Genomic DNA, 21,723 nt, shown 5'->3' with positions numbered 1-21,723 from the left:
CAAGGGTTCAGGATATGGCACACCTACTGACTGACTTGCCTCATATCCCTGATTGGAGTAAATGTAATCTTGTTGTTTTTAATGCATCATAATTTCAGTTTTTCGTCTTTCAACCCAACGATATCATCCATAGAAATATCCTCTAATTTTTAACAATATTAACCTCAATCCTGCATCATCCTTAAACATACTTGGGGTTTCATTCTCTCGGGATTTACCTTGGAAAGATCATATTACCTCTCAGGCAAATTTTGCTTCCAAGAGATTAAGTGTGATAAACCAACTCTGTGCCTTCTTTTATGCCTGCACAGTGTTTGACTTTATACACGAGTTTTATTCGCCCCTGTGTAGAGTATAACTCTCATGTGTGGTGAGGCTTTCCACATACAGCTCTTCTCAAAAAGGCGGAGTCAAAGGCTTATCGTCTTATCAACTCTCGTCCTCTAACTGGTAACCTCTGTCTCTTCGCCACACTGTTACACCTTTATGTCTGTTCTATTGTTACTTCAGTGGTCACTGCTCCTCTGATCTGTCTGCCTGCATCCCTCCACCAATACGGCGGGCGCGTAGCACACGTCTAGCAACAAACTCTCATCCCTTTTCTTTCGAACTATCTAATGCAAGACTTAAATGTTACTCCGAGTCCTTAATGTAGGCAATAGGTCAACTCTGAAACTGTCTTCCTTTGTTGTATTTCCTACTGCCTATGATCTCCAGTCTTTCAAATGCAGTATGTCCAGGCATCTCGAAATGAAGGAAACTTGAATTTGGCTCTCTGTTGCCTTATTTTTCATTTTTCTTCGAGGGAATAATGTACACAAGTTAAAAAAAATAAAAGTATCACGCAGGAGAGGTATGATGACATCCGAAATGATCGATATAGCTTGTGTAGTACTTGGAAAATTAATTGATTATCATCTGATTATGCATCCAGTAACAATAGCAACCATAAATTGTCGTAAGAGACCTATCTATGACATACTTCTGTAAGCATGTTTGACAAGGGGAAAAAAAATCATCAAAACTTTCTAGAGTCCATCGTCCGAGGCGTCAAATTGTTTCGGGCCAACTGTGCACCGATACTTTTTTTACCTTGTGTACAGGCTCCTGGCCTTTGGTTCCTTCTTTCTTTCATAAGGAAACTAAATTCATATTCCAATGTCAATTTACTGTAACAAATCAGCATTCAAGGAGGAGAGATGGCAGTGTTATGCCAAATTAGGCTAAAAAGAGTATAGTCACGTTTCACAATAAAATGAGTAAAAGAGTTGGTTTAGGAAGGGTCAGAGAGAACGTGGTGCCTCGGCCATAAACACAGGGTGGGAATGGCCGACGGTGCTCGCAAATTCATGCAAGAGGTTCGCCAAATAAAAGCCAGGAAACGAGTATTGCTTTCATAATTTGCATGCCCCCCATTCCCTAACCTCTCTCTCTTACACACACACACACACACACACACATATACATGTATATAGTTTCTCTCTCTCTCTCTCTCTCTCTCTCTCTCTCTCTCACACACACACACACACACACACACAAAGTTCAGTGTGACAGTAGGAAACTGTGTGTGTGTGTGTGTGTGTGTGTGTGTGTGTGTGTGTGTGTGTGTGTGTGTGTGTGTGTGTGTGTGTGTGTGTGGGTTGCACAGGCTGAGTGCATGCATACAGAACGTAAGTCTCAGAGAAGTGGCGAGCTGTAGGTTGCTGTCATACTTAGAGTGAGAATGCTGGGAAAGAATAAGGAATGTGTGTAGAAGGAAAAATGGAGGGGTAAAGAGGGTAGAAATAGTAGTGGTCTGATAGAAAATGTTTAGAAATAGGTAAAAAAAATACGTATTAATGGAAATATAGTAGTGTTGTTACAAAAGCAAAATGGGGAAAAATAGTAAACTGTTGGTAGTAAAGGGTAAGATGCAAGGATGGTGGCAGAAAAGGGTAAGAAAAAGAGTAGGGAAAGTGTGATGTATATGTGTGTGAGTTAGCAGAGGGTAAGAATAATTATCATGTGGGCAGAAAGGGAGTAGGAAGCTGGTAGAAAAGGTTAAGGTATGTATAGAGGAGAAAGAGCTGAGGCCTGAGTTAAAGATTTTTGACTGTTGGCAGAAAAAGGCAACACAAAATTAGAAAAAAAATAAAAAAGGACACGTAGGTGCTGTCAGAGAGTGCAACGCCAAAACCCACCAACTGGTCTAAACGCTGAATATTTGACTTTGCCACGTGATCTTCACCTTCGATAATCTCTCAAAATCAAATTAGTTCATTTTTGCATAAGCCTTAGACGTCCCATCATCCTTGACCCAGATCAGATCAAAACTTTGTCCAGTGTCGTCGACCTTTGAGCTTTTCCTGTGACCTTGACTTTTGACTGATTCTGAAAATAGAATTTCTCTATCCTAGTTTTAACTTGAACCAGTCAACAAAATTAGTCTACATAGGATAAAAGCTGTTTAAGTTGACACTGCCGTCTGTCGTTGACGTTTAACCTAGTGTTGTGAACATACAAGGCGAATATCTTCGGTTATCCTCAAGTCATCCACCAAGGTTTATCTGATCAGATGAAAACTGCATTAGCTATTTTGTTCAGACTCAGACACACGACTGACATGTTGACGTGCCCTGTGAGCTTGCTCTTCTTACTTGACCAACTTTGGTTCAAATCTAATCAAAACGGTTTTAGTTGCCCAGTATCCTTGGCCATTGACCTATCCCTGTAACCTTGACACATGACATTTCCTTGAGGCCTTGACATTTATCTGACTGCTCTAAAAAAAAAAAAAAAAAAAAAAAAAGCTTGATCTTCCACCATTTCACAAACTTTGGTTGAAATCGGATAGCAGACTATAAGTTAACATGTGACCATGACTTTTGAACTACTGTTCGCAAAAGGAATATGTTTACTCCTTGGGTGACTCTCAACATTCCGTCAATTTTGGCTAAAATCGGATAAAAACGGAGTTATTTTGTTAGGCACACACACTGATAGAAGACTGACATTACCCTGTTACTTTCACCATTAACTGATTGTTCTCGGAATTGAAGCACTTTATTCTTGTGTTACGTTCAATCCTTTCCCCAAGTCTAGTCTAAATCTGGTGAAAACTTTTGAAGTTGATTTTACTAAGCCAAGGGTTAACCGATACTTGTGACCTTTACCTGTGAGCTGTGGCTCTGAAGATAGTAGGTCATCCATTACCTGTTCCTCAGCCTTCAAATTAGCGAGGTTAAAATCGCACGAAGAGTCTTTGCGATATTAAAACACACACACACACACACACACACACACACACACACACACACACACACACACACACACACACACACATTACTTAAAGAAAAAAAAATCGTAAAGCGCAAAAACCCCACCCACCAACTGGCCTACGAGCCAAATATATGCCTTTCCTCTGTGGCCTTGACCATAAACAGATTACCCTCAACATCGTACTACTTTATTCCTGACCCTCAACCCTCCCAACAAGTTTGGTTGAAATAATTTCAGAACTGTTTGAGTTGAATTTGTCTAGCGACCTTGATGCTTAACTTTTCCCTGTGACCTTGACCTTCCAGTGTTTGTTCTCAAAGTCGAATATCTTTATCCCATTTTTATCCTGAGTCCTTCAACAGATTTTAGTCTACATCAGATTAGAGCTGTTTATGTTGGTCATTCTTTCCATGTAAGTTTGAGCTTTTGACCTATTGTAAAAAAAACACACGTTTTGGGTGATCCTCAACTCATCCAGCAAGTTTGATTCAAATCAGGTCAAACTGTTTTAGTTATTGTGTTCACAAGCAAACACAAACGGATCCAAATTTGGCGTTGTCTTGTGATCTTTATCTCACAATAATTGTAGTCAAACTTAATCTCTTCAATCTTGTTTGACCGTTAACACTGCCATTTATTTAGTTCGAATCATAAAATAATATTTGAGTTGGCCCTGCCCTGACTCTGTCATTTGACCTTTCTTGTGACACTGTTCTTAAACTAACATTACTTTATTCGTGCCTTTTCTTGAATCCTTCCACGAAGTTTTGTCTAAATCAGATAAAAACTTACAGGATGACGATGCTCTGTGACCTTTACGTTCGACTTTGACCAGCTATCGATTGGTTGACCCTTCATCCATCCATCAAGTTAGGTTAAAACCAGATTAAATCTGTTTGTTTCTTAAGAATCACACACAGACTGAAATTTGGCCTTGTCTTGTCATCTTGACTTTAGACTGAGTGTTCTCGAAATCGAATCACTTCATTCATTCCTTACTATCAGCTCGACCTTATGGTTTGGTCTAAACTGAATAAAAGTTGTTGAAGTTGACTTGCTGAATTTCCATTTGATCGAGCCCGGTGACCTTGATCTTTAACTATGTACTCATAAAATAGGGTTAATTTATGCTTGTTCCTGAACCTTTCCATTAGGTATGCCTAAAGTCGGATAAAAATAGATTTTTTGTTAAAGCACACACACACACAAACACACACACACACACACACACACACACACACACACACACACACACACACACACAATAGAATTAGTAGGATTTGGTGAAACGAAGATGTGAATGATCCTGGTGATGTCCTTCCATTTCGGCCCCCCTCCGAATTCCCCGTGACTGACATTAAAGTTTCGTCAAGCAATGTACTTTCTGCCATCACTGGCCTCAATACTAGTAAGGCATGCGGTCCTAATGATATTCCTCCTGTTGTTCTCAGGAACTGTGCTTTTTTGCTGACACCCTGCTTATGTAAACTCTTTCGTCTGTATCTGTCGACTTGTACAGTACCTTTCCTTCTTGCTAGCAGTTTGCTCTCATTCAGCCTGTCTCAGCGAAGGTGGCCGATCGTAGCCCTCTAACTATCGCCCACTTGCTTTAATATCCTGTATTTCTGAAGTTTTCTCATTAAAAAAAAAAAAAGGCTTTCCTTTCACAGCCTTCTTTCCCACCGCCAGTATGAGTTTCATGAGGGATGCTCCTCTTCTGACCTTCTCTCCTTTCTTTCTTACTCCTGGTCACCCTGTTTTCGGGATCTTGGCCAAAGTTTTGCTATTACACTTGACACCATGGCTTTCGACTGAGTTTGACATATACGTTTGATTTCCAAACTACCATCTTATGGTTTCCATCCTTCCATTTGTTAATTCACTTAAGGGTCCCTTTGTCATTGCTGTGTACCTGCTGTTGTAGACGGCTACCGTTCTTTTTCTAGAGTTGTCAACAACGGTTTTCCTCGGGGTTCTCTCCTGTCACCAATTCTCTTCCTTCTGATCATCATGAACTTTTGAGCTGCACATCAAACCTTATCCATGTATATGCTGATGAATTCATCCTGCATCTCTCAATTTGCATCTCACAGCAGCCATCATGGCAATTACTTCAGGAATCACGGGACGAGGCTATGGCACACATAAAAATGTCTTGGCTAGTACTTCTGATTGGGGTAAAAGAAACCTTTTTTTTTTTTTTTTTTTTTTTTTTTTTAAATGCGCAAAGATTCAGTTACTACACCTATCAGCCCATCAAAATTACTCACAGGAATATCCTTCAATGCTCAGTGGAATGCAACTCAGTCCTTCATTCTCTCTCAAAATCCTTGGGATTTCATTCCCCCAGGACCTATCACGGAAAAATCATATAAACTGTCTTCCAAAATCTGCATACAAGAGATTAAATGTGCTAAGCCAGCTCCATGCCTTCTTTACTCCTACACAGCTACTGACTTTGTACAAGTATCTTATTCACCACTGTATGATGTGTGGGGAAACTCCCCGCACACAGCTCTCCTAAACAGGCTTGAGACAATGGCTTTTTGTCTCATCAACACCCCTCATGTTACTGACTCTCTTCAACCTCTTTCTCTTCGGCCCACTATTGAATTTTTTTCTCTTAACTCTTGATATTTCAATGGTCACTGCTCTTCTGAACTATCTGTTTGCATCCCTGCTCCATTGCGGAGAGCGCCTAGCATCAGGCTGGCGGCGCACTCTCACCACTTTTCTGTCCAACTATCTAATGCAAAAGTTAATTGATACTCTTGGTTACTTATATACGCAACAGGTAAACTCTGGAAAAGCCTTTCTCGATATGTATTTCTCTCTGACTGACCTCCAGTCTTTGAAAAGGCAATGTGTTCAGGCATCTCGAAATGAATGGATCTCTCTCTCTCTCTCTCTCTCTCTCTCTCTCTCTCTCTCTCTCTCTCTCAGGCCTTTAGGTCGTTTTTACTACTACTAATAATAAAATAATAATAATAATTATTATTATTATTAGTAGTAGTAGTAGCAGTAATAGTAGTAGTAGTAGTAGTAGCAGTAGTAGTAGTAGTAGTAGAAGTAGTAATTGAAATCTCCGGCTCACCTGAACATGAACCTGGTGGACTGCACGCTGAATCTGCCCTCCCCATGTAGCCCTCCGTCCTTCTTTAACGTCCACACTCTGGGCTGTTTTTAAAGAAGTCGTCATCTCACTATGGGTAATTTCCCAGAAACTGCTTGCTTTCAGACCTTAATATCTCGGAAAGTATGGCACATAGGGAAACAAATTAAAGACCATAGTATGCAACAATTCTCCCTCTTGCGAATGAAAATATCTCAAGGTTTGTAGGTCATTGCCTTGGTGAGGAAGAGTAATTTTCGGCGCGAGAGCAGGACGTGTTTGTATGTCTGCCTGTTGTGCCAACTATGGCTTTGCTCTCAACGTGATAATTTCACTGCTGGATAAACTAGACACTGTTGCATCCAAGGCGTGCTTATGGCACTATCACTAAGCCCTTTTCTAGCATCCTTGGAAAGAGGCTTGGCAGGGGTGGATGATGCCATTGGCTGCAGGCAGTACAGAATCAGACAAATAGGAACCTGAAGAAATCGTTGTACACCTGACAAAAGTACAGGGCAGACTGATTCTCACCTGCATGCTAGGGAGGAACTCCCTCCCTACCCTTGGGTGGCAAGGTGAAATGGCGACTGGTTCAAATGGTGGCGGGAAGACACTTGCGCGTATAGCCACTACCCAGCAGCCATGCAGAACCCCGATTGTGACGTGTATAGACTTTACCCGGCAGATAGGGGTTAAGGAGGGAGCTGAGGGACATTGTCATAACAAGGCAACACCACTGGCTGATCATATTGTTACTACCACGTGATGGTGTCCTACTCCAACAACGAGAAAATGTGTCAAAGGATAAAGACACTACAGTGTTGCAAGAATATTTCCTTTGCTTGAGAGATTTAGTAACATTTTTCTATTGCTTCTGCTTAACTGAGCCCAATTTTTCATTCATCTACAATTTAATTCACATAGCCTAGTTGCAGAGAAAACAATATTAAGATTTTACATTCTTTACATAACACTTCTTCGTGACTGTCATCATCATCATCATATGCCATTACAAGTCCACTGCTGAACAAAGGCCTCCCGAAACCTCCACGAATTCCTTGACTAAGCCAATCTCTGCCACGTTTTCCTTGCAAACTTCTTTATTTCATCCTGTCTGACCTTTTTCTGTTACATCTTCAATCTCTTGGAGTCCAGTCAGTCAGTCAATCTCTAAGAGTCTCATGCCCCCTCATTTATCCCTTATTCTTTCTACATGACTTGCCTACATCCATTTCTGTTCTCCTATAAATTTCTATAATGTCTTTGACTTTAGTTTGCTCTCTCACTCAAGTTGATCTTTTCGTATCTGTTGGAGTTAGTATTTGCATGGAAAGTTTTCCCGTCACTGCCCTCGCCGAGGGCTTGGCGGGCAGTCTGACTCAGGCGGTGCTAGACAGAAGACACTCCTTGCCTGGACCTATTAGAATAAATCTCGAGCTGGCCTCCCTGTGTCCATCTCCCTCCTGGTTCTCACCCCAACATGGCACAGTAGAGTTCTATGGGTGATCCAGGGGCAGCACTGCCTGTGCTCGAGCAGGTGAACCCAGAGTCAAAGGACTGGTTCTGCTGCATGGCACGAGGAGACCAAGTATGCAGCAACGTGTATAATGTGCCACCACCCCAGCTACAACCTCCAGGAATGGGGACAGGCTACCAGCCGGTGTACCCAACCCTGCACTCGGAGGCACAGATCCAGTGGTGAATGCCAGCACTACCTGGGGCTCCCAGTAAGGCTGCTGTGGGAATGTCGCCATTCCAGTTCAAGGCATGCTACAGCAGTGGTTGCAGGTGGGTTCCACCCTTGGCCGTGGGTTACGTTAGATTGCTGTGTGATCCTAAGTGCAGCAATGTGTGAACGCATGGATGGCCAAGAATAGATTCGAGGCCACGTGCATGAAGGAGGCCATCGGCATGGTGAGCAGCATGGTGGTGGGCCCCAGGTGCACTGTGGGAGCATGGTCAGACTTCTTCACATACATGCAGGAGCCCAGTGATAGTGTGTGTTCATGTGTGGTAAAATGTAGAGCTAAGGTGGTAGACTGTGATTTTAAGTGCCCTTAGTGTTCCATAAATCTCAACGATTTCATGCTATTGAAGAAGATTGTGATGGGGCTGTGCGACCTCAGTATGATAACAGAAGTGCTGTGGCAACTTCCAGTGTTGCAATCTGTGGAAGAAATTACAAATGCCTGTGAAGCATTCACACTGGAGGAGAAAATGGTGGGAGTGTGCAACCATAGTGGTATGGCAGGTGCTTCAGTGAGTGACGAGGAGGAAACAGAAGTGTCTGGTGCCACTCGGGCATGGCAGGTGGGTGCAGGGCCACCCCATCCTCTGGCCTTTCCTCCACCAGCAAAGGGCTGCCAGAGGTACGGCAGCAGCAAGTACAACGGGGAGCACCGGTGCCCTGCCATCAAGGCCACCTGCTGCAGATACGGGAGGGTCGGCCACTTCCAGCAAGTGTGAAGGTCGGCCAAGCAGCCCAGCCTCACCAAGACCACCGTCAGTGTCACAATAGCCAGTGCTCAGCATGCCTCAGGGTGGAAGTGAAGTGTGATGACCCACCCACAGCATATGAGGTGTTGGCAGTAGCCAATACGGGCACACAGTTATGCATAGCGGGGCGCCACCTCATGCGGGGCCTTGGGCTGACCCCGCGAAGTCTACAGAGACCTACCATGAGTATTAGTTACCTCACAGGTGGGAGCATGTGCACTGTGGGATGCAAGGAGTGCCGCTTCAACGTGGGCAGAAGGTCTGCTATAGCAAACCTGTACTTCACTAATGGGGTGCGCGGCTGTATCTGTCGCTGCAGATGTGTAAAGCGCTGGGCGTGGTGCCACATAACTTCTCAAACGTGCCTGTGACTGTAGGGGCCATTAAATAGGTAGAAGCCCCCCAGATCGCCATCCAACCTGATACTCCCCCATATGCCCTGATGGAACAAAATGTGAACCTGCTGGAAAAGTGGTCCCTGGAGCACTTCGGGTGCACGACATTCGTAGTGAACCATGCCCCCCTGCTGGAGATAAAAGGGCCAGCCCACCATATCCACCTCTGCCCCTGGTCAAAGCTCTATGCAGTGAACATGCCAGCTTCTGTTCCCCACCACTTCTACGACAAAGTCTGCAAGCAGTTGAAAGAGGACATAAGAAAGGGTATCACTGAGCCCGTACCAGGTGGAGAACCCACAGAGTGGTGTTCCCATATGGTGGTGGTCCCGATGAAGGATAGGAGGCCGTGCAGAACAGTGGATTATCAGTGACTCAGACTAGCCAGCAGGAGACCCACCACCCCAGCCCCCCATTCAACGGAATCACCAGCAAGCTGAAGCAAACTTTCAAAACAGTAGCGGATACTTATTTGGGGTACCACCAAATCCTCCTGTATGAGGAGTGCAAGAAGCTAACCACCTTCATCACCCTGTGGGGCTGCTTCCACTACCGGTGCACACCCATGGGCTGCTGCGCAGGGCAGGACGTCTTTACCAAGAGCTTTGATGATGCAACAGCAGAGATCCCCAGGAAACTAAAAAATATCAATGACACGCTCCTGCATGACCGTAGCATAGGTGATGCTTTCTGGCACACATACCAGTTCCTGTGAACATGTGTGGAAAATGGGATCACACCACACCCAGTCAAAATTCCACTTCTGCAGGAGAAGCATGACCTTCGCAGGTTATCAGCTCGACTGGGAGGAGTATCAGCCTTGCCAGGACTTGCTAAGCTGTATAACCAATTTTCAGATGCCACCACTCCCCTCCCTCACAGATCATGGTTTGGGCTGGTGAACCAGGTTGCGCCATTCCTCGCCGCTGCACCCCTCATGGAGCTCTTCAGAGAATTATTAAAAAAACCGTCAGGGAAAGTGGTGTACTGGGACGGCCAACTCCAGTCCATTTTCGAGTCAACAAAGGAGGCTATAGGTAAGCATGTGGTGGAGGGCACTCCAGTATTACGACACAACACGGCCCAGCAGTGTTCACCGACTTCAGCAGGCTTGGCATCTGTTTTGTGGTCATGCGGCAGTATTGCCAGTGTGTGTCTCAAGAGGTCCCCCTGTGCTGCAAGGCCAGCTGGAAACTGGCCCTGTGTTGCAGCCGCCATCTAACAGCGGCCGAGGAGTGTGTGTAGCCAATAGACAGTGATCTGAGGTACTGTTCTTCTTCATCTTCTTCTTCTCTTTCATTTAGCAGGAGAACATATTTTGAATACTCTAACATTTTAATGGATATTTTTGCTGATTTTTTTTTCTAGCAGATTATATTCCATTATAAATAATATAGCTAGGGTAAAAGACTGACCCTGAAAGATCAAATATGACGATCATGAGCTGAAGTCTAACTTCAAAATAAGGTATTGATAATTGAATTGTAGGTTATTATACCTGTGCAAGAGAGTATTTTATTTTACTCGACATGTGTGTGTGTGTGTGTGTGTGTGTGTGTGTGTGTGTGTGTGTGTGTGTGTGTGTGTGTGTGTGTGTGTGTGTGTGTGTGTGTGTGTGTGTGTGTCAACAATATAGTTGAAAGTTTTCATTAGATTTTACCCGTAATTGTTGGAAGGGCTGTGGGTAGCCAAGGTGATGATCCATTGTTTTTGAGAAACCCCCCCCTACCCCCAGGGGTAGCAGGGTTTTTCAAGAATACTCCCCCGGTATCCCTGCTTGTCGTAAAAGGCGACTAAAAGGGCTGGCAGAGGGTTAGTGCCCCTCCCCGGAAAACAACTAACTAAAAATACAAACAAGAAGTCTCGGACAAGGACTGACCAAAAGATGACGACCCAGGACCGGACAAAGGACTTGGTATTGGCAACATGTAATGAAAGGGGAGCGAATGATGAGGTGAAAGAGAGAGAGATTGTCCAGGTGCTTGAGGGTGTGAAAGTTGATGTATGTGGAATAACTGAAACAAAATGGAGAGGAGAAAGTGTGAGAGAATGGGAGTATGGATGGGGTATATGTGCAGGAGTAGGTGAGAATGAGAGGGCAAAGGAAGTAGTATGTATGGTTGCGAGTAAAAGATGGAAGAAGAGCATAACAAAGTATGGATCACTTGGGTCAAGGATTGTGTGGGTAAGTTTGAAAGTTGGAATACAAATGTGGGTGATTGTGTGTGTGTATGCGCCAACACAAGATCGTGCTACCAGAGTGAGGGAAGACTTCTGGACAAATGTGGAAGTGTGCATGGAAAAGTTTGGAAGGAATGAGAGAGTGTTTTTGATCAGTGATATGAATGGTATAGTAGGGAATGTGAAGGTGGATGGAATAGTTGGTGAGTGGGGTGTGCCTGCTGAAATAGATGAGAATGGCAGTGCGTTAGTGGACATTTGTGCTGGGAGGGGGTTGGTGATAGCCAATACCCTCTTCAGGCATAAAATGATCCACAGGTATACATGACGAGTGATGAGAAGGGTGGGTGGTGAACTGAATGAAAGGAAGGCAATGATTGATTATGTGTGTGTGGATGAAAGGATGTGAAGATGTGTAATGGATGCAAGAGCTTATAGAGGTTGGGGAAGTGGACTTTCTGACCACTACTTGGTGGTGGCCAGAATAAGGATCCAAGTAAGATGGAGAAATAGAAGATGGGAAAGGCGAGAGGAAAGAGTAGCTGCAAGGAAAGTGGAAAGGTTACAAGAGGATGAGAAAAAGGCAGAGTATAAGAGAGGAGTGGAGGAACGATTGGGCAAATATGAATTGGAGCAGATGGGGGACGTGGAAGGTGTGTGCAGGATATTTACAGAAGAAATATGTGCAGCATGTGATGTGGTGTGTGGGAGGAAGAGAAGACGGAGGGGGGTGCAAGGAACAGCGTGGTGGACTGAAGAGGTCAGACAGACTGTGGCACAAAAGAAGAAAGCATACAATGAATGAATGAGAAATAGTGGTGTGGAAGAAGTTGAGAGGCGGAAGAGAGAGTTATACATAGAAAGAAAGAGAGAGGTGTAAAGATTAGTAAGAGAGAGTAAGAAGAGAGTGGATAAGGAATTTGGAAGGAACTTGAGTGTAAAGTGGAAGGACTGTAAGAAAATGTTCTGGAAGGAGGTAAAGAGAGTAAGACAGGGTGGAAGTGAGGTTAGCAAGGGAGTGAAAGATAAAAATTGTAGATTACTAGTGGAGAAGGGAGAAAAGGTGAGCAGATGGAGAGAACACCGGAATTGTTGAACATGCAGGATGGAAGTAATGGGAGTATAAGTGGCTGGGGAATGACTGGGAGAAGGAGGGAGGTGAGAAGACAGGAAGAAATCAGTAGGATAGAAGTTGTGGAAGCAATGAAGAAAGTTAAATTGGGGAAAGCCCCAGGAATTGATGGAGTGTGTGGTGAAATGCTGAAGCATGGGGGAGAGATAGTAGTAGAATGGATGTGGAAGATGTGTAGATTGGCCTGGGAGGAAGGTAGAGTCCAGGAGGATTGGAAGTCAGGTATAATTATTTCCTTGTACAAAGGAAAAGGGGAAAAAGAAGTGTGGTAATCATAGGGACATTTGTCTTCTTAGTATAATAGGAAAAGTGTATGGTAGGATACTTATTGACAGAGTTAGAGAAAGAACAGAGGAATTAGTTGGAGAAGAACAGGGAGGCTTTATGAAGGGAAGAGGTTGTGTAGATCAGATATTCATTCTTAGATCTTTAGTGGAAAAGTTTCTAGAGAAGGGAAAGAAGTTGTATGCTGCTTTCATGGATTTGGAGAAAGCATATGACAGGATGGATAGACAAGGATTGTGGAAAGTATTAAGAATATATGGAGTAGATGGGAAGTTGTTGAATGCTATGAAGAGTATGTATGATGGTGCTAAGGCTGCAATGCGTGTGGATGGTGAACTAAGTGAATTTTCTCTTTGAAGGTTGGGTTGAAACAGGGATGTGTCATGTCTCCATGGTTCTTCGATCTGTACATGGATGGGGTAATAAAAGAGGTACAAGGTAGGGTAGTGGATGTTGGAGTGGCCCTGGTGAGAGAGGATAGTGTTTGGAAACTCCCTGTACTGTTGTTTGCAGATTATACTGTGTTGTTGAGTGAAGACGAAGGGGAGCTGCAAGGCTTGGTGGATGGGTTTGGGAGAGTGTGTAAGAAACGGAATCTAAAAGTGAATGTAGGGAAGAGTAAAGTGATGGTCTTTGAAAGAGTGAAGTCAGTGAATGTACAGCGAGGTTGGATGGTGAGGAATTGGAAAATGTGAGTACGTTTAAGTACTTGGGTAGTGTGATGAGTAAGGCTGGAGGTTTGGAGGGTGAAGTGCTTGAAAGGGTACAGCAGGGAAGAAAGGTTGCTGGTTCCTTGAAAGCAGTGATAAGAAACAGGGAAGTGAGCATGGAAGTGAAAAAGTTACTACATGACAGTATTGTGATACCAACTCTAATGTATGGAAGTGAAGCTTGGACGTTGTTGGAAAGACAAGTCAAGAGTGAGAGTAATGGAAATGAGTTATTTAAGAGGAGCCTGTGGAGTCACATGGAGAGACAGGCTGACGAATGAGGATATAAAGGGGCGTTGTGGTGTGGATGTGAATGTGATAGGAAGCGTTATGAGGAACACACTGAGGTGGTTTGGCCATGTGGAGAGGATGGAGGGTGAAAGACTGACGAAGAGAGTGTATGTGAGTGAGGTGGAGGGGGGAAGAGGGAGAGGGAGGCCGAGGATGAGATGGAGGAATGGGGTGGAAAGGTATATGAGAGAGGGGGATGTGAGTTGGGAGCAGGGCAGTGAAATGGCGGGGGACAGGGTGACTTGGAGGCGTTTTGTTTGTGGCCACCCCGAACGGGATTGAGGCGTCTGGCAATTGATAGAGATAGAAAATCAAGTTAATATTTTCTAATCCAATTTACACCAGAATTATTGGTTAAGAGAAGATCGAAATAGGTCAGTTTTAAGTACAATCAGTCAAGGCAGTGGCGTACCTGAGGGGGGGCGAGGGGAGACTGTTTGAAATTGCCCCCCGGGCCCCGAAATGAGGGGAGACCCAAAAATTTCCAAAAAATTTATAAGCTAATATATATATATATATATATATATATATATATATATATATATATATATATATATATATATATATCATCCCGACAATCCCGGCTGAGATATTAGATAAGTTTTGAGAATGAGGGGGGGCTAGGTTATTTGCCGGGGGTGCCCCCCTCCTCCAGGAGGGTGTATCAGTTATAACCTTTGTGATGGGTTGACCATTACAGTATATTTTATGTTCTGAAAGCTAATTTAAATAAAGTCAGGCTGTGTATGTGTATGTCTGCCTGTGCATATGTTCGTTTCTTTCACGAGAAATATAATAGATACTGTTTTTTTTTTTTTTTTTTTTTTTTTGCATTAGGTCGAGTTAAATCCAGAGAGTGTCAGAAAAATACCAAACAAAAATTTTGGCAATGGCGTGTGACGCGACGGCGTGAAATTGTCGGAAATTGCAACACACGAAATTGTCTTCTGTGTTTATTAGTTTCTTTAATGAGAACGTTAATAAATATGGATCTAATTCTTTTTACATTAGGTCGGGGTAAGTCTAGGGAGTGCTCGAAATACGAGTATACCAAATTAAAATTTTGGCAATCGTGCGATGCGACAGAGCGAAATTGTCGGAAATGTTGGTAGGCAAAAAAAAAATACAACTTTGAGTGGTGAACAGGTAAATGAAGATTATTTTACTCCTCCATCTCGAAAAATTCCCTTGAGCTGAATTATCTTTAAGAAGCATGAAAAAAGCAAATCTGATTATACAGATTAAGTGGGTTTAAAATGATGATATAATGGTGATAATGTCAGGGTATTTGTCAGTTATGTCAGCTGCAGAAAAGAGTATTGTTCTGCAATCAGTTGAACAGTTACGAAATTCTTGCATAATATTCTACAAAGTTTGTTTGGCTACGAAGACCACATTAGTAAGTTTTGGAAGTTATTATTTTTTTTTTTTTTTTAAGAATGTCCCCAACCCAGAAACAAGTCTGAGTGGTGTGAGACAAACTGATCCCCGCCCCCCCTTGAATGGACATAAAGTTGAGAACACCAATCTTTCTGGAAGGAAAAATATTAGGCTACTTCAGATTCTAAAAAAAAATACTGAAATAATTTCATACGTATTTCACTGTTTTGTAACTTTTTATTGTTGAGGCTAACTTATATTCTTGTTCTCTGCTAAGGGGATCGCAGTTCTGTAGTATGCAGGAGTCACCTCGTATTGCATGGATTTAATTTATGCTTAAAATGTAAAATGCAAAATGGCATGCAGCATTGCATAAGAACTGAATGAAGTGTGTGTGTGTGTGTGTGTGTGTGTGTGTGTGTGTGTGTGTAAGGAGTAAAATACTCAGAATACCTCCAGAATAAAAGGCCGCCAGGAAACCACTTGTAAATTTAGGTGATTTGCATTCAACCTCTGCGTCCAGCCTTGAGTCTCGGGGAAAGAGGCCGGAGCTGCAGTACAGAACCTTAGTGAATTTTCTACTTTATTATGCCGATTGTGGGTTTCAAGTAAAACGTTGCAAGTGGCAGAGCCGGTAGTGTGTGAATTTACTAATTCTCCTCATTATGCGTAATTCCAGTTGGGGCGTACATTAAGTCAGTGCTGTGGTATGTCTGAAATTTGTGTTTCTGATTTCATAGCAAATTTTCAACAACATGTCATCACATAACATCATTCGTAGCCAGTAAAACTCCAGTGCAGGACATATGCCTCTCCCAAACGTTTCTATAGGGTTTTGATGAGGAGGAAAATAGCCAATATTACCATTCCTGTGTGGATGATGACTCAGTTGCAGAGGAGTGCCTTGGAGTCTAAGTACTGCTAGTAGGCTGTTCTAGTATGGTTGCACCTATCAGGTCTGATCGTGCGAGGTCGGACCAATACTCAGCCTGCTCACCACTGTATGATAGCACTCCACGAACACTCTCATCACCCCCGAAGGATCACCATCACCTTTTCCATCTCTCTCTCTCTCTCTCTCTCTCTCTCTCTCTCTCTCTCTCTCTCTCTCTCTCTCTGTACGTGCGTGTGTGTGTGTGTGTGTGTGTGTGTGTGTGTGTGTGTGTGTGTGTGTGTGTGTGTGTGTAAACAATTAAAACATGTTTAATCCGACTGAGAGCCAATCTAAGTGGAAGGGTTGAGGGATTATCAATGAAATAACCTACTGTTCTTGAGAACAGTGGGTCAGAGGTCAAGGTTACTGGGCTAGGTCAAATGCTGACTTAGCAAAATCAACTTAAACAGTTTTCTTTGAACTAGGCCAAACCTCGGTTAACGGTTGAGGGTCGCATAATAATAAAGTGATTCAATTTTCAGAACAGTCAGTTAAAGGTCAAGGTTACAGAGCAAGGTCAAAGTTCGATCCATGTGTGTGTGTTTATTAGGAAAACAGTTTAGACAGTCTTGACCCTATCTGAACCGAAAATGTAGAATGGTTGTGGGTCAGGCAAGAAGTAAACCTACGAGCATTGTTTTTGAAAACAGTAAATCAATATTGTCAAGATCACAAAGAAAGTTCAGCCTAAGTAATTTTTATGCACTTTGTATTGAACTTTGTGGAAGCTTTGTGGATAACGCAAGAATAAAAAGTTCGATTTTCAGAACAATCAGGCAAAGACCAAGGTCACAAGAAAAGGTCAAACAGCTTTGATCATTATGAACCTAATTTGGTGGAAGGTCTAACAGTCAGACAATAACGAAGGGATTCAGTTCTGATAGCAATCAGCCAAAGGTTAAGGTAACAGGAAAAGGTCAAATTTTGACCTGCAGTTCTGTGTGTAAATAAAGGATTTAAAACATATAGGATCCAGCTAGATCAAAGTTGGTATATGTAATGAAGATCATCCAAGAGGCTGATGTCTGATGTTTTAATTTCAGAAAAAATGTCACACGCCAACGTCATATGACAATGTCAGCTTCCATAGTTTTTATCCGATAAAGTGGAAAGATTTAGGTTAAAACAAGGATAAAGAGATTAGATTTCAAGACCACTCAGTCAAAGCTCTAGGTCGCAAGGAAAGGTCAAAGGTCAAGGTCGGAGAAGTAATCTAAACCATTTCTTATTTGATCTGAACAAAACTTGGTGGAAAGGGTGATGGCTAGGTAAGAATGAAGTAATTCGATTTTCGGAGTCATATGTCGAAGGTCGAGGTCGCAGGGAAAAGTAAAATATTCGGTCCTTAGACTAATTCACTGGCACGCGTTTTACACTCTCAGCCGTCCTTCTTGCTATTTTTGTACATAAAGTTCACGAGTTAATGAAAAATAGAAAGAATCAAAGGCTAGGAGCCTGGAACCAGCTTTTGTTTACAGTAAAATTTATAACGTGAGAGCCCAAAGCAAGATCCAGTGATTTTGGTATCCCAAGACACAGAACACGTAAAAATGTTGAGGTCGTAGAAGAAGAGAAAGCAGACTGGGGAAGAAAGGCCCAGAACTGACAAGCTGCATTTATGAAGACCTAAGAATATAAGTTTTTCTTGCATTAGAGAGCTGAACAACAGTGATGAGAGGCCTTTGCTAGAAAGGTGCTGCGTGCCAACCGCAATGAGGCAAGGAAGCACACAGAGAATTTAGAAAATTCTCGAACATAGGAATGACAAGAGCAGAGGGAGTGAAATGCAGCATAAAGGCGAAGAGAGAGAGAGAGAGAGAGAGAGAGAGAGAGAGAGAGAGAAGGGGGGGAGTTGAAGGGAGTCGGTACTGTAGGAGGAGCGGAACAGAATAAACATAGTCTCTACCTCCACCCAGTTTAGAAGAGCTGTGTCTGGTGATCTCCTTCACATACAGAAATACTGCTCTGCTCGGAGACTGATAAAACCCCAAAATAAAGGTTAGCAATTGTGATGGAGTAGAAAAAAATACGAAGCTTACTTAGCACATTCAGTGTCTGAAAACCAAAATTTCCTGGGATATAATGTGATCTTTCAATGATAGATTCCGAAAGAGACAGGCCTTGTAAATACTGAGAGAGAATGAAGAACTGAGTTTTGTATTGTTGGAAATTATGGGAAATTCTTGTGGAGTACTTGGATGGAGGAAAGATATAGGAACTGATTTCCTATTGAACTGAAAATAATATTATTCATATATATATATATATATATATATATATATATATATATATATATATATATATATATATATATATATATATATAGTTACCCAAGCCACAATATTATAAAGCAAATCAAAAGCTAGAAATGCGTAAGTATCATCCAGTGTCTGTTGAGGCAACTTCAGTGTTGAACGTTGTGAGAAGTAGGTAGAATGGTGAAATATGGGGTTGCCAGTGTATGAGTGGACAAGGTATGATTTGCAGTTCCGAAGGTAAAATATGAGTCGGAAGGAAGAGAGCTAGTGAAGGGGCAGATTCTTGTGGAACACCACAAGTAATAGCTTTAGGGGAAGAACAGTAGCAGCCAACAAGATCAGCTGTAGAACGACCAAAAAGAATATGAGATGAAGTCAACGATAGAAGAATAGAAACGTGTCAGACTCTGAAAGCCTTTAAAATATTATGTGCAGTGGCAAAGGTTTCACTGAAGTTCCTAAAGGAAGATAACCAAGAATCAGAAGGGCATGTGTGAACATTGCCATTGGAGCCTCGTGGCGGAACTGTTACTGACTGTAAACAAGCCAATCGGGAAAAAAACGTGCTTCATTGGCCCACATTCCCGTTGATTATGGACGCTCCCCAGCATCCTGTTCTTACCGGAATATTTTTGCTTATAACACGTAATATTCTCCTGTATGGTAACTTATGCAAACTATGTCAGTAGTACAAAACATAGGAATCATAAAGAATGAAGGTGTAATATGGAAAATAAATGACTATGAAAGAGACGTTAGGAAAGCTTCTACGTGCATAGAGCATGATATACAATTTTGTGCACGCACCTGCTCTCCCGGGACGTGTAGTGAGAGTCCTGTGTAACCCTGGTGGACAGCATTCCCGTACGGCGACACCCACTCCGACCCCACCTGTCGACGCCAAAGAACAGAGGAGGATTATGTTTGGTGTTTTAGCTCCAGCATCACTTAATTCATTGTCAGGCTTGTTTTTCACGGGGGGGGGGGGGTCACAAAACAAATTCACCTCTATATTGCCCTCTCCTCACCATTAGACTGCCCTCCCTCCAGCTCAAACCACCCTTATTCAGGAATTACTTTTGTATGTGAAAGTCATTCAAGTTATGCGCTGTAATGTTCACTGATTCGATCTTATCCATCAACCACTCATTAATTGGTTCATGCCAGTCGCAGGGTGCTTGTCCCTCATGTTTTAGGTAGGAGACGACACATTCGGAGCAATATTTGCTCGGAACATATATATATATATATATATATATATATATATATATATATATATATATATATATATATATATACACAACAGTACCCTCGCATCCAAGACGGGTTTGTCCAAGACGTTTCGTGCCCAAGACGGAGAGTATAAATAATAATCCAAAATATTGCTGTAATACAGTTGCATACGTCCAATAAGGAACCAATGGTTCATAACGGCCAAAATCCGAGGAGAACACAGCTATGACGGTCTCACCCGATCCAACATTGTTCCCGCGCCCGGCAGTGTGACGTGGTTCAGATGTTGTCCAATAAAATAATGACATCTGGTCACGTGATGAGCAAGCGGGGTTTGTTTTTGTCTCTCACCAGAGCATCGTGGACACACTTACCGAGCGTTGCACTCAACATTTGCTCGTAGGCCATTGCCTTTCCTTAAGTAACCAGGCCTAAGAAACCGTCTGCTAACCCCTTGAAGCGACGCCATCTACCTCAGGCCACTAAGCTGGAGGTAACTGAGCTGCAAAGCTGGAGATAAGCTCAGAAACACACACTTTCAAGGTGAGGAAATTTGTTTTGGTGCCAAAATAGGAGTAGGTTGATGTTTTTAGGGGCACTTTTCGCAGATTTTGTTACAATATTAATTTTTTCCATAAGGTCTTGTGTTGGTCCAAGACGTTTATCTCCTAGACGGGACCCTCAGTAGACAATATTACCGTCTTGGACGCTAGGGTGATATATATATATATATATATATATATATATATATATATATATATATATATATTCACAAGCGCCACTACTTTCTACAGCGCTGTATTTTCGTGTCTGTATTAATGAGAAGCTATACACTCTGTCCCTTACCAGACACCTAATCAAAGGTTTCCCCAAACCTGGCTTCTTTCAGTGCTCACTCCTGTATTCTTTTCCATACCCTTTTCCAAGTTTTGGCCATTTTCATTTCATATTCCCATGAACCCCTTCCTCTTAACCCATTAAAGGCCAACCATGTCTAAATTTAACGGAAGTGCTTTTCTCTCTGACAGAAGTTGAAATAGTGTTTATGAAGTAATGCTCGTCCCGCAATATGTAAAAGTACATTATAGTATGTCAGATACGCCATGTTCCCAAAAGGGAACAATGGCTGGATCGGATGATCAACCACGACATAAAGAATGCCTTGATTTTGTTCAGAAAATGCACTGTTCCTTGTAGATATACCAGTCTATCTATCTATCTATCAGCAGACGCCTTAATCCCGTAGTGGATGACCATAAACCAGTCGTCTCCATGTCACCCTGTCCTCCGCCATCTGGCTGCCTTTTCTCCGACTTACACACCCCTTTCTCTCATTTACCTCTCCAATACATCCCTCCATTCATCCTTGGTCATCCCTTTCTACTCCCCCCTCCACCTCACTCACAAACACTCATCTTGTCAATCTCTCATTCTCCATCCTATCCATATGGACAAACCATCTCAGAGTAATTCTCTTAATGCTTTCTAACACATTCACATCAACACCATACCTATCCTTTACTTTCTCATTTGTCTGCTGCCTCTTAAGGTGACTTCCCTTGCTCCTCTAAGATAACTCATTTCCACTGCTCTCACCCATGACTTTCATCCCTCCAAGTAGGTTCAAGTTTCACGTCCATGCGATAGAGTAGAGATCAGAATTCCGATGCGCAGCGATTTTTTTTTTTTTTTTTACTTACACGTGCACCTACATCTTACCATTATTTTCGGTGGAGCAGTAACGTTTCTTTCATGGTTTACCTCTTCATTCACTTCACCCTCTAAACTTGCATTCTTACTCATCACATTTCCTATATACTTGAAAGCATTCACATTTTCCTTCACTTGATCATCCAGCCTGACTATGTACTCCCCACTTCTTTCAACGACCGAAACTTGAATCTTAGCTACGTTCAGTTTTATATTTCATTTTGCAGACACTTCCAAACTCATTACCAAGTTTTGTAACTCCCCTTTCAGTTTTAAGAAAACAGTATTATCAGCAAACACCAGAGCAGACAGCTTCCAAACTTGACCTTCTCTCATTAGGGGCATTTG

At 42.6% G+C, this 21,723-nt stretch overlaps 1 protein-coding gene across 1 annotated transcript in view; it reads right to left on the bottom strand.

The window, feature by feature from the left end:
- Positions 1-21,723, bottom strand: part of LOC145391442 (uncharacterized) — a 338,100-nt gene that overhangs the window by 47,463 nt on the left and 268,914 nt on the right. The window contains exon 5 of the mRNA XM_080266055.1: positions 19,240-19,323. Coding sequence (XP_080122181.1) covers positions 19,240-19,323 — 84 coding nt within the window. The remainder of the gene's footprint in view (positions 1-19,239; positions 19,324-21,723) is intronic.

The sequence above is a fragment of the Coenobita brevimanus genome, chromosome 18 (genome assembly GCF_032717465.1).
Source record: "Coenobita brevimanus isolate Jiangsu-jjx chromosome 18, ASM3271746v2, whole genome shotgun sequence".
NCBI classification, from domain to species: domain Eukaryota; kingdom Metazoa; phylum Arthropoda; class Malacostraca; order Decapoda; family Coenobitidae; genus Coenobita; species Coenobita brevimanus.
This window is presented reverse-complemented; position numbering and strand designations above follow the sequence as displayed.